This window comes from Pundamilia nyererei, unplaced genomic scaffold (assembly GCF_000239375.1).
Source record: "Pundamilia nyererei isolate P.nyererei 1_Seehausen unplaced genomic scaffold, PunNye1.0 scaffold00088, whole genome shotgun sequence".
Classification (NCBI taxonomy): domain Eukaryota; kingdom Metazoa; phylum Chordata; class Actinopteri; order Cichliformes; family Cichlidae; genus Pundamilia; species Pundamilia nyererei.
In genome coordinates this window covers 1,218,900-1,231,603 of record NW_005187489.1, presented here as the reverse complement: position 1 = coordinate 1,231,603, position 12,704 = coordinate 1,218,900, and the positions used below count along the sequence as shown (strand labels likewise).

Sequence of the window (12,704 nt, the reverse complement as noted above, 5' to 3'; positions counted from 1 at the left end):
ATATGGAAATCACTTTTTCTTATCAGTGTATAGTATCATGAATATCCATCCACTGCTCCTCTACTGTAGTGTTTTACCTTAGACACCAGAGGGCGCTTAGGAGCTATATCAACCCCCTTTTATCAAAATAAAGAGGTATACGGTCTCACAGTCCCATTTTTAAACTAAAGCTTGCTGCCAATACTCAAACTTTTAGACAGGACAGTGCACTCAAGCCCACTACTATCAGTTTCTGAAATTAAAGTAGACAAACTCCTCCGTGGTGCTTTGAAAAGTCTGTTCTTAACCTAGAAAACTGAAATGAGTTACCTTACTTCCAGCAGGGACGGAGAGTAAAGCTGAAGGTGCAAGGTGTAAAAGACATAAACACGGAGGCGTATTCATGAGGTCTAACCACGCCTCCGTTAGACTGCGCTTCCGTGTTTACACACCCACAAAAATAGGAGACTCCAGCGGCCGTCGGGCGGCTGTTTACCGAGCAAGCAGAGTAGCAGTGAGGAAAGTGACAGCCACACGGGAGGCTCGGTGTATGGTGAAAGACAGGTGATTTCAGCTTCCACGGTCGCATTTTAAAGCGTAATGTTCACTCGAAGGGGGCATGGCGACGTCAAGAAATCTACACAGAAAGTTCTGGACCCAAAGAAGGATGTGTTTACCCGGTTCAAACACCTCCGGACTCTGTTAGGTGAGTGAAATGTCACCGGGGAGCTGGATGCTGCATCGTCGAGGCTTAGCTAAGTGGAGCTAGCTAGCTGGCACCAGCCGACTGCTAACGTCAAACAAGGCGTCAGGTCAGCTGGCTGCTTAGTGCGAGTCCAGCCGGCTGACCTGTAACATGCATCTGCATTATGCCGGTACCCTCTGCTGTTTGAAGTCTTTGTTCATTTAAAATATGAGACAAATCGCACTGTGATGAGGTATGGATGCTAGCTAATACAAGCTAGCTCCCCTGCGGCTACCTAGCCAGCCAATAATGCTAACTGATGCAGGGAAACAGATGCCGAGAACAGGCTTTGCTGCTCTTCGGTCCTGTGCCATCATTATAGTGTTAAACACGTAACTGAAGCTTCGTCATTCAGCATCGAGTCGCACAGGTTGAAGTCTCTGTTTGGACTTTTGGAGAGAAGACAGGGCTTTCTTACTGCAGGCTACCTTCCCGAGTTTCAGTCAACTTGCCTCTACCTTTTTTTTGAGAAATTTGACATGATATTGACATAAACGTGTTACACAAGAGCAGTCATTTATTTTAATCCACTGGACAAGGAAGTGCAGAATTTATGAGGCTCATAAAACTGTTGTCTTCTTGCGCTGCGTTAATAAAAAAGAGACACGACTATGTTCTGCAGTCACCTGACTTGTGTTGTCCATACGAGCTGTTAAACGGTCTGAGTTTGCACGGCTTGTTCCATTGATAAACTGTAATAATGACAAGTGAATGCTGAATCTACACTGATTTAAGCAGAACCGATGACGTGCAAATTGTACATTTTATCATGCCGAATCATATCAAAGACAAAAATAAATGCAGTGCTGGAATTTGAAGGCACCATCATCCTTTTTATAAATGAAGAGCGCATCCATTGGCTGAAAAATATATGTAATAGGCTAATATCTGGTGATATGTCACTGGTGTATTATTGGTTTCTCGTATTTGGAACTCAAACGTTGTATTAGAGGCCAGGAGGTCAAATGTTACAGTCGCCTCCCATCAGAACTCTGTTGACAACATCATGAATGCTGTACTATATCTTGTGGACTTCTGTTATTCTCCGTGCTTTGTCAGTAATCGAGGTCAGTGTGGAGAGGAACAAAGAGATCTGGAGAAAAACTGCAATCTGCTCACTCTGAGTGCAATAAATCATGTCTTTCAGAAATATCATTCAAAGTAGGTCATGTATGTGTATTTCTTGACGTGGACCACACAGAGGTGAACATCTAGGCAGTTAATTTTCTCTTGTTTTTATTTGATGATTAATGGTTATATCCCCAGAGTAGCTGGAAAACAGATGCAGTAAACACAGTTTCTTCTCTTGTTTTCATTTAGATTTTATTTTATTTATTTTTTTACATAAAGCTTTGAAAAATATTGGAAACCTTTTTACATATTGTCCCAAAATACACACGATGACTGATTTGGGTACGTTTTAGTTACAGTAAACACTAATTGCTTTTAGTTAAAGCACTTTTAGAGCTTCTAAAGTTTGGTATGTCTGTGGTGGCAGTGGTATTCAGAGGAAAGTCCGAGCACGTTTGCCATGTTTAGAGTTTAAACCATCGGTTCATTGACACGTGCCTGCTTGTAACCTTTTCATATAGTGACTTGTTATCCAATTTATTGATCCTCAGTACTGCAGCAGGATTGTAATAGCCACTGTCAGCCTAACAGTTGTAGCTTGAGCAAAGCTGTGGGAAGTTGATATGGTTGAAGTTTTTTTGCTATCATAGCAAACTTTCAATGTCAAGACTAGTACAGCCAAGGTGGAGGTCAGCACAGTGCTCTGCCTGCCATCTGTGTTTTTCTTTCCCTCATGTGCAGCTAAAGATAAGGCTGGTCTGTTTGTCCAGCAGCTGATAGTTGGGCCGACGTTGCAATGTCCCCCAAATTCCCAGATTACACCGAGCATGCAGTTCAGGAAGGATTTCCTCCTGGTTCTGCTGGTTCCTGTGTGGCAGGAAGCTTGATGAGAGATGGGGGTGAGGTGGAGGACAGGGCAGGACAGGGACTTGGATAGAGCTGACCTTCTTTCACCAATCACGCTGTTTTATCTTTTTGAAATATTTAAATGTTATTATTCATAACACTAGCAAGAGAAGACATTTCCAGAGGCGGCAGGCTGGAACAGCTTCTGGTGGGAGGAAATTTAATATGTAGCTTCTTGTTAAACTTTACAACCTGTATGTCAAGCATCCACAGCTGGGGTTTACCACACTTATTTACTATGTTCCAAGGAGAAGATACCATTAAGGCACAGTATGTTTTTTAATGACTCTTATGTTTTCAGTAATCCTTTAATTTCTGCACAGAAGTTTTCAACCCGCTCGTCTTCTCTCAAGGTCATTGTCTATTAAGTTATCCAAAATTTGACCTCTTTATGTCATTGCAACACCAACACCAGAAATTTGGTAAACAGGCTTGTTAGATCAGTGGTACTATCAGCAGTATTGTACTTGAAAGGACAATCTGTGGTCTGGGCTATTTTCAGAGTGGCCCTCTATTGGTTTTCTGCTCACTGAGCCGATCTGTGGGATAGAGTGTGAAAGCTGCTGCATGTTAATTTGCTGGTCATGCCTGGCTGCATTTGGCTGAGGTTGTTAATTACAGGAGCCCAGCAAAACCACCTGATCACTCACTGCTTCACACACTTGTGGCACCAACCGCTTTTCCTTTGACTTCTCTCTGTGCGAAGTCTTTCTCATCCTCGGCCCCCACCTGCTGAGCTCGCTGTGCATCCCAGTGCTCCAGGTTGTTCATAGTGACCTGGAGTATGATGATGAAAGTGTAGGAAATCCTTCATTGACATGAATGTAAACAACAGTGTTTGTCTGGAGGAATACCCATTGTATCCCCGGGGCAGTATTTCTTTTTTAGTGCCAAGTCAGCTATAAACGAGTCACGCTGCTGCATTTGAAGCTCGTAAATGTTTAACTCAAAGCTTTTCGTTTGTGAGGACTTGAGACCGGGTGCCTTGGTTGAAGGAGTAAATTAGCTGTTGTTTCTTTACTTTTCAGCTGGTGTAAACAGGCTCAGCTGGAATCTGCTTGTGAACTGCACTGGAACAAGTGTTGCCAGTGATAACACTCAGGTGTGTTTGTTGTAGGTCTTGGTATTTTTAAGCTTGCAACCAAAGGTAAACCTGGGGAAAAAATGAAGCTCTGTACTCATCGTTCACAAAAAATGAAAATGGTGTCATTACACTCTGCCTTTCTTCGTGTGCTGTTGTGTGGGTCGGGGTCAACTGAAAGTGCTGCTGTTAGAGGAGGAAATCACAAGTTGAAGCACCAGGGGGGAACAATGAGCACAACACTGGAAGTGCTCTCAAGAAGGTCCTCTGTGTGGCTGAAGTAAAGGCTGAGATCACTTGACTTCTGATTCTGCCCCATTTGTACAACACTCAGGTTAGACTTGTGAACAAGTCCAGCCTCTTACCATCTTTTATCCCACACTGCGTAGGCAGGATATCAACACTTAAAAAGTGTAGTGCAGTTCAATGCAAGTGTCATATTAAACTGTCCTTTCAGGATTTTATTAACCTTTCACAGTCTTGAGTTTTGTTTCTTATTTTCATGCTATCACCAACTAAACTTGTATCCGAGTCATCATGGATGATTAAAGCTTTTTGACACTAATTGGCATAAGTGGACTCTTTAATGTTACAAGTAAAATAAATCTGACCACTTTTAAACCAAAACATTTACCTGGTTTCCAGATAAATGAAGAAGTATGCAGAAAGAAATCATTGTTAGTTCCCTGTCAGATAAACTGTTAATATAATGATGTTAGAAGCATTGTGTGCTGCTTAGATTAGATGGCAGCTTTAACAGCTCTGTAGTGTTGCCTATTACAGCAGCACCTCCTCTCATAATGGTCTAGGCATTTAGCATCTTAGCACGTACTTAACACGTGCTAAATGCCTTATTAAGAGAAGCACAGAGATGCTTCAGAATAGAAATGAGGAATATCTAACACTGTATAATCATGGAATAGTGTAAAGCTGCCTGATTTGACTGTACATTATAAATTGTTGTAGACTTTATCAGTTAAATGTATATTTAATATATATTTGCTCATAAAGGTGAATGTTTTTAACTGCTTTATATTAGTTGATAGGGTCGGCAGGACTATGACTCTGTCATGGATATCAATTATTTATTGTGTTGCAGTGATATCTACCAAGGTGGTCATGTTAACCACATGGTTTATTTAGGCTGGAGGGGAAGATCTATTTCCTTTCATAAAGTCTATAATTTTTACTGTCTTGTCAATCAAGAATGGGAGCAGCTACTGGCATCAACAGGTAGACGACGCTTCTGCAGCAAAACAGAACTTAGCCATGCAGGTTATCAAATAGTCACTTCTAGATGTTATTGTTACTTACTGTGCTGCTTCACTGATTTAAGTACCCTTTGAGTCAGTAATAAAACCCAAATATGTGTATATCATGGTGCAGTTGATCGTAATGAAAGTGTCAGCTTCAGTCTCTCAGGGCTATTTATCAGAAGCAGCATCGCCCCCCTCCCTAGAGACAACTAGACTTCTTAAAAATCGATCCTTAAAAGAAGAGACTGGATTATAACTGTCATGATCTCAAAAATGTAAAAGCAGCAAAACATGTTTGTTTTTGTCCACATCTGCAAAAAGGCTCATGTGAGCCTATTACAGTGTGAAAAATGGCTGATGATCTAACAGATAGCTGCTGGGCAGACGAATGTAAAACCTCATCCCCGTATTTGTTTTAGATAAATCAGTGGAAGAGCTTTTTTAAAAGAAGTTATAGAGGAACTAAGGTAAGCTGGGGAAAAAGCTTCAGTTCTACATAAAGACTGAGTTATCTGGCCACACACAGGAAGCAGGTGGAAGGTGGAAAACGAGTGTTTTGACCAGTAGTTGTCAGAGTCACTCTGGTAAATGAATGATGATTTATTTATTCATTAGCTACATTGGAACAGATCAGAGATTAATAACTCTGTAGGCAAAGAGCTTCAGGCTTTAAGAACAAGATTAAAAAGTAGATGTAATAAGAGGAACAGTTTGTTTCCACCCTTGTTTCTGCTGTTAATGTTGGTGGCTTCTAAACTGGTGGCAGAGTCAAGATAAGCATTTGGCAGTACAAAGAAGTCCTATCCCGCAGTCCCTGGGTGATTAGAATTGCAAATCATGGCACCATAAAACAGAAACTAGCTATTGCGCATTATGAATGCTGGATCGGCACACCTCAGTAGGAGTGGAGGGCTCTTATTAGTGTTAAGTTGATGTTGAAGTACGTCCATACCGTAGTAGTGACAGTTTTAGGGTGTCCCGTGTCTGTGTTTTCAGGTGTTTCTCATACACCATCAGAATAAACTCTGGGGCCATTTCTTTGAGTCTTTTGGAAATGTTCTTGGCTTTATTTTCTTTTTGCCATCACTGCTGTTTATCAGAGCCCACATTTCAGATATAAAGATATGTTTAAATCACATGCTTTTGAATGAATTCCTTTCCTCCCCTTTTAGCTACAGGCCAGCAGATGAAATGGAGAGAAAAACACCAAAACCCTGTGTTGTGCTGTGGGTGATCTGTGTTTCACCCACTGCAAAACCAGTTTGACAGGTTTCACTGTTGACCTTTCCTGTTTTTATAATGGCCAAACTTAAACCTAGCCCCCGTGTTTTACTGTGGCAGCATGTTATTGAGATCTGATCTCAGGGTGGATTTACATTTCATGTTGCCTTTTTGAATGCACAAGCTCCCGCTAATCTTAAGCAGTTTTAAAGCCAAGTAAAAACAAACACTCAGGTTTGGCTTACAGTCCATCAGATTAGTAGTTTGAGTAAAGCACAATCGAGGCTGGTGTTTGTTTCAAAAATAGTCAGTGACAAATTGATATTCAATGAAAATAGAACCTCTGTTTGGGGTTACACACTTGCAGGTGTTCATGTGACCTTGCCTTGTGGTCAGCTGTTGCGTCTTTACCTGTCTGCTTGTTTCAGTTTGGTCTTTCGTTTCCACAGCTCTCAATAAAAGTAAAGATGGTGCGTGGAGAGGAAGAGTGAGTGTTGCCAGTTTAGCAGCTCCGTTCTGCGATAAGCTGTTTTCTAATGTGTGGGCTCAGACTGGGATAAGGTCAGGCTTTGCCAGTTGTAGCATGACCACTTCACACTGTGCTCTCTGTAGACTCATAGGCCCCAATCTGTTACACAGCTAGACACTAACTGCAAGTCAAGAGGCATTCATGCAGTGTTTGGCATGGTGGCACCATAATGAAATGACATGGACCAAAAGTGATGGGATTGGAGGAAAGTCCTTTTTCATCACAGTTTCATTCTTGTGATTGATTTAATGAAGCTCTACACCCTCAACCATAAATAATACGTCTAAATAGGACTTTTTATCCACACCATCATGTTACATCATGTTATGACAAGCCTGATGAGATTTAGTTTATGGTCTTCCATGAGTATAGCTGATGCTTTGAGAGTGTGGCAGCCTTTGCAGTGTTGCTTTACCCTAGCACCATGTTAGTTATGGGTCCACCAATTGATCAGTGAAGCATTGGCTAATATACAAGTCAGCAAGGTGTGAGTGCCTCTGACAAATGACAGGATATTCTGATATTGGACATGTCTGTTAGATCATGTCAGTTTTGTGGATCTTGTATCTAAAATACAGTTTTATAAGTTTGAAAGATTATGATGAGTAAATGTCTGTTTCAACCATAAACACAAAGTTTGGAAATATTTTATTTATTTTCTTAAGCTAAGCTCACAATCAGCCAACCACTTGTACATTTGCCCAGTGCTGCAAAATAAAAGCTTTAATGGCCGAAGCAATCCATAGAAGACGGGTCTTGTCAGTAATAAAACAAATGGCTCTAATAGACCCCCTGATAAGGAAAATCATTCTGTCCCAGCGAGCATCGAATTATGATTGACATCTGTAGATTGGCAAAGCCTGGAGCGCATTTAGTAACACAAATGTTCACTGTGTGCTATCAAGGCCTCAAATGTGCCTCACACTGATTGCTCCTTATTGCATCATGTGACAGATGTGTCCTTCTCTGCTGGTTGCAGCAGATTTATGATTAACTTTGTTTCACTTTGGTCAAATATCAACCTTCTGTGGGTTGCAAAGAACTTCCTACAGGAGATATGTTTTCCTGTTTTGTCTTCTTCTTCATTTACATTCATGAACGTGGAATTTTAGGACTGATAATCGACTCTACGTGTTTGTTATGTCCCATTTTAATAGTGTGGATACTGTAGATATATTAAATAGTTTTAGAAGAAGTTATATATTAACTCTTTGCTTCCTTTTTTTTAATTTTTATTTTTTTAGCACAGACAGCCACAAAAAAAGTTAGAGTAACTTGGCATACTCTTGAGCTTATTAGCAGTTACTGAGATACTTTAGAAATGGTTGAAATCTGTTAACCTTACACTTAAATGAAACCAGCTGACGGCAGCAGGTCTGTCCTTTGTTGTCTGCCTTTAGATTGTTTTTAACTAAGTATAAAACATTCAAACTCTGCACACTGACTTTATATCTTTAGTTTGTTCCAAAGGTATTCAACTATTGTTGCATGTCTTAATAGTAAGTTTCCATCAGCACTGCATTAATGCTGCCCCTGGCTTCCCTTTGATTGGCAGCATTTGTTGACATTTTTTTTTTATTATGTCAGTATTTATTTTGGGTGGAGCACAAATGGTTTCACTTCCAGTGCTAAGACAGACATTGTTAAATAATATTGTAAAGGCCGTACCACATTATAAGAAAAATGTCCCCTCGACACAAAGCCTTTGAAAATGTTACCAGTATTGTTTTATCAGCAGCATTTTTTTTCTGAATGCAGTGCAATAACTGACAAGTTTGGTTTTTTTTTTGTTTTTTTTTTATTCAACATTAAAACATGTTGAATAGAAAGACTGGGCTCATGTTGGTCCACTTACATGTTTCAAATGTCATGTTTGATGTCTGTCAACAAATAAGAGGACTGTTTGCGTGCAGACTTAGTATGTCACCCTCTTAGGGTTTTCTTCCACTCTCTCAAAATGATTCCACACTTTGGATTTCCTGCCTGACATATGTAATTACTGTAACTAATTACTGTGACCACTGGTAGCAGCCATGATAACTGTTTGAGACACACTGTCACCGCTTTCACTAAGTTAACTTGACTAAGAATGATCAAATAGCATTTGGGCGGCTCTGTGAATCATGCTGTCTGTTAGTGGAGGATCGTAGCTCAACATGCAAACAGCCACAGAGCAGGATGGGGAGCAGAAAAAAACAGATTTTAAGTAGTGTCCATAATTGGCTTCATATTCATATAGAATTTCCATTATTTCTGGAAGGATGACGGTAATAATATTCTTACTTAAATGCATTTTGTTAATTGGAATATTTTATAGCTAAGGTACTTGAGTAGAATAGCTAAGGGTATTGCTGCTGACTTTTGCAGTTATTATTCAATAATAAATACTTATAAATAAATGAAATGTTTGAACTGGTTAAAGAACTGAATATTCTCAAGAAATCCTCAAGGAACAGGCGTATCTTTATTATGATCAATCTCCTGCAGTCTCTCTAAATTTGGGAAGTATAATGGGATCCATAGTGCATTTGTCGCCTTCTCCTTTAGCTGGCATGCCATATCTGTGCTCCTACGTGTTGGCAGCCTCCAGGCATCCGTGCCGGGGCCCTTAAAGAGTCCTCTGTGTCTAATGTGAGCATTCAGCCAAGGGCACATATCAGTCTCTTCTCTCTCTCATCTCCTTTCTGGCAAGAATATAGTGCACCTGCAGTGCTAGCTAGCCCAGGACTAATGCAAATGAGAGTGTGTCTGATCAAAGGCTTTATTCGACTGCTTTTTGTGTATGACGTGGCATACTAATGATTCAGCTTTAATTGAAATAAGTGGCGTACACTGGAATTTACCCAGAGACTTAAATGTGGTTTAATTAACAAAACCTGTTACACTGAATGTCAGTTTTTATTGGATGTGTTGTCTGCTGATTAACTTTAAACAGGGGGAGTAGGCAGAGTGGCGCATCGTGGCCCATCGCCTTCAAAGAGCAAACAGCAGAAGAGCACACCAATTATTCAGCTAAAACTTGAGACTGTTCTGCTTTACCCAGCGGGTGGCTGCTGTTCATTTTTCCACCTTATTTGAAATGGTTATGCATCAAAGGATGTGCAAAAGCGTTAGATAACACTTGAACACTGTTTGGGGTATTTCCAACCACTCTCACCATAGCAGCTCTCGGTCTCTTTGTTGTAGAAGTCACAGTGAGATGTAAGGAAGCCTCATTCATGTCATGATGATGATGATGATATGAATTATCCGATAACAGCGCTGCCAAAGATCAGAAAGTAAAGGTATAATCTGTGATTTTTTTTTTTACATTTATTTTTTTAGACAGGAGGATGAGCTGATAGTATTAGACTGAACATTTTGAGAAGATACTGTGTTTAACGGCTGTGCAGTATATAAGATTATGGCTCTTAGCTCTGGCTGCATATTATTGTTTTGCAGCTGGTCGTTTCACACAGGGGTGGAACATCTGCCCTTTCCTGACAGTTAACAGGAAACATCACAATGGAGAACTGTGTCCTCCGAGCCAAACCTGGCATGGCTGATGTGTTTGGCATGTATTTATTAATTCCATTGTAGAAAATTGCAGATCTCCGAATCATTAACTTATCACTGTCAGCACCATTTAGAAGAGTGTTCATGCAATTGTTTGTTTAATAGGGCTGACTTGGTGATCCCCACAAGTCATTTTTACTGCATTTTATGCAACCAAAAAAGGCTTTATGTGAGTATGAAGCCTTATTGGGCACTTTATCAGAAAATAAACAGTAACTGGAAGGAACAAAATAGCACCTGTGGCATGAACTCAGCATTTGACGTTTGAAGGCAGTTTAGCTCTCTAGATTTATGCAGTCGGCACTAAATTGTGCGTCTCAGCAGATATTGAGATTTATCAGACCGTGTGTGTGTGTGTGTGTGTGTGCACGCGCGCGTGTGCGTGTGCGTCAGCCTTAGATTTCTGCCCTCGGCCTGCAGATACCCAGCCAGATGTGATCTTGTTGTTTCTTGACTCTGTCTCAGAGTTTGTTGTGCACTTTGAACGTTTGTGAAACTCAGCTCGAACCAGTTTGCCCACACCCCGTTTACTCTTTTCACCAATAAAATTGTTTCATTCACCCATTTTTATTGTGTTTTTGAACTTCTTCAATAAACCCTAAAGGCGTGTGTGAGAGACATTTCTAACAGCAGTTTCATAAATTGTATAAGCATGTCTATCACCAGTCATGTTGCCACTGCCAAAGTTAGAGCGTTTTTACTCAGTATGATTCTTGATTAATTCAACACTAATTCCTGTGTTGTATCTCCATGCTACCATGCATTGCCTTCCTATCTCATTATTTGGCTGATTGCATTTCATTATAATTTCATTTCCTGTTTTTGACGCGAGCAGATGGAGAATGACAGATGGAGGCGTGTCATTCAAAGGACTGAGTTATTTTGTTGGAATCGGAGGATACAGAGTTATCCCCAGCATTCCTGGGTCTGGAGAGCAGGTTCTGTCGCTTTCTGTCCACATCCTGTTACCTGATGATGTTGGATATCTTCTCACATTGCTGGATGCTATTGAACAATTTCATTCTTTCATTTAACACATTTCTTTCATAAAAAGCAAGTCCTGATGTAGCAAGCATAAGAAATAAAGTTCCTCTCTTTCTGTAAATCATTAATGGCTTAGCAGACCATTAGTAGCTGGCAGTGTGATCAGATATTAGAGTATTCTCATTACTGAATTTTAATGCATTAACCCTCTCCATGTAGCCTGGACAGTAGGTCTGTTAGGAGGGATTGTATACACTCCCAATCACATCTAGGCTCTTTATCTGAACTTTAGTACTTGTAGGCAGATGACTGTCAGCTTTTTCCAACATCCTTAAGGGCTTAAGGATGTTGGCTTACCCACTGCTGAAGAGCGCAGACTAGTATCACAACAGCTTGATGTATGAAATTCACCCAGCACCATAAACATATGAAGCAGCCAATAATATTTAATTTAGAGGCATTTAGTGATGAATTGTTACACAATTCTTTTCTTTCTCCGTCTTACATTACAGGTACATGATTTTCTAATCTAATCTGTTTGATATGAAGACTTTTTTTATTGTATTTTATCCACAGAGCTCTTAAGTACACATAGTTTCATCTCAGGGCACTTTTATATTGTAAGGTCAAGTTCTTACTGTTTATTATACACAGGACATGTTAAGGCCAATGTGCTGAATCCAAGTTAAAGATTGTGCATCTGCACTTCTTCCATGTTTTCAAAGCTACTGGGAAAGCAGTGAATAATCCTTCATTCTTCCTGTGCTCAGAGGTGACTGTGGGTTCTTGCACTAACTTCAAAGGATAACACATAGTAGAGTTAGGGTTGTCAGGTGGGCAGCTACCATCCTCTGCATTTTGCTGATTTAGCCATTTTTTTTAATGGTTTGCCCCAATGCCTGTCCATTTAATCTTATTTCAAATATATTCTGTATAGTTTTACTAACTAATAATAATGTATAGGGACAAGTTTGTCTTATATTCTTAGGTGTACAGATCCTACAATAGGGGGGAAAAAAAGTATACCTTTAGTTTTCTGATGTGCACTGACTGGTGTATGTTCTTGTCTTTAAAGCGGCTGTTCTGTTCTAAATGATAACGTGTCAGCCCTGCTTCCACTATGACTTTGCATGTTTTGTTTGATTATTGTTAGGGGCTTGTTTATATTAGAGGTCATTCTCAGCTTTTCATTAGCAGCATTCATATGCAGCATGTCCTAAAAGCTCACTTTTTAAAAGCTTGTGACGTTACTACAGCCCATGGGCTCACGGTTTACCAGACACAGACACTCATTGAGCCAGATAATAAACGATTAGTTATGTCTATAACTTCTGTTCCCTGAAGGAGAGGAACGAGGTACAACACATAAGTATGGGA

General features: G+C 40.2%; 1 protein-coding gene across 1 annotated transcript in view; it reads left to right on the top strand.

Annotated features, from left to right (window-relative positions):
• Positions 1 to 434: 434 nt before the first annotated feature.
• Positions 435 to 12,704, top strand: part of ralgapa2 (Ral GTPase activating protein catalytic subunit alpha 2) — a 104,390-nt gene continuing 92,120 nt past the window's right edge. The window contains exon 1 of the mRNA XM_005739033.1: positions 435 to 685. Within this exon, the coding sequence (XP_005739090.1) occupies positions 580 to 685 (106 nt within the window). The 5' untranslated portion in view covers positions 435 to 579. The remainder of the gene's footprint in view (positions 686 to 12,704) is intronic.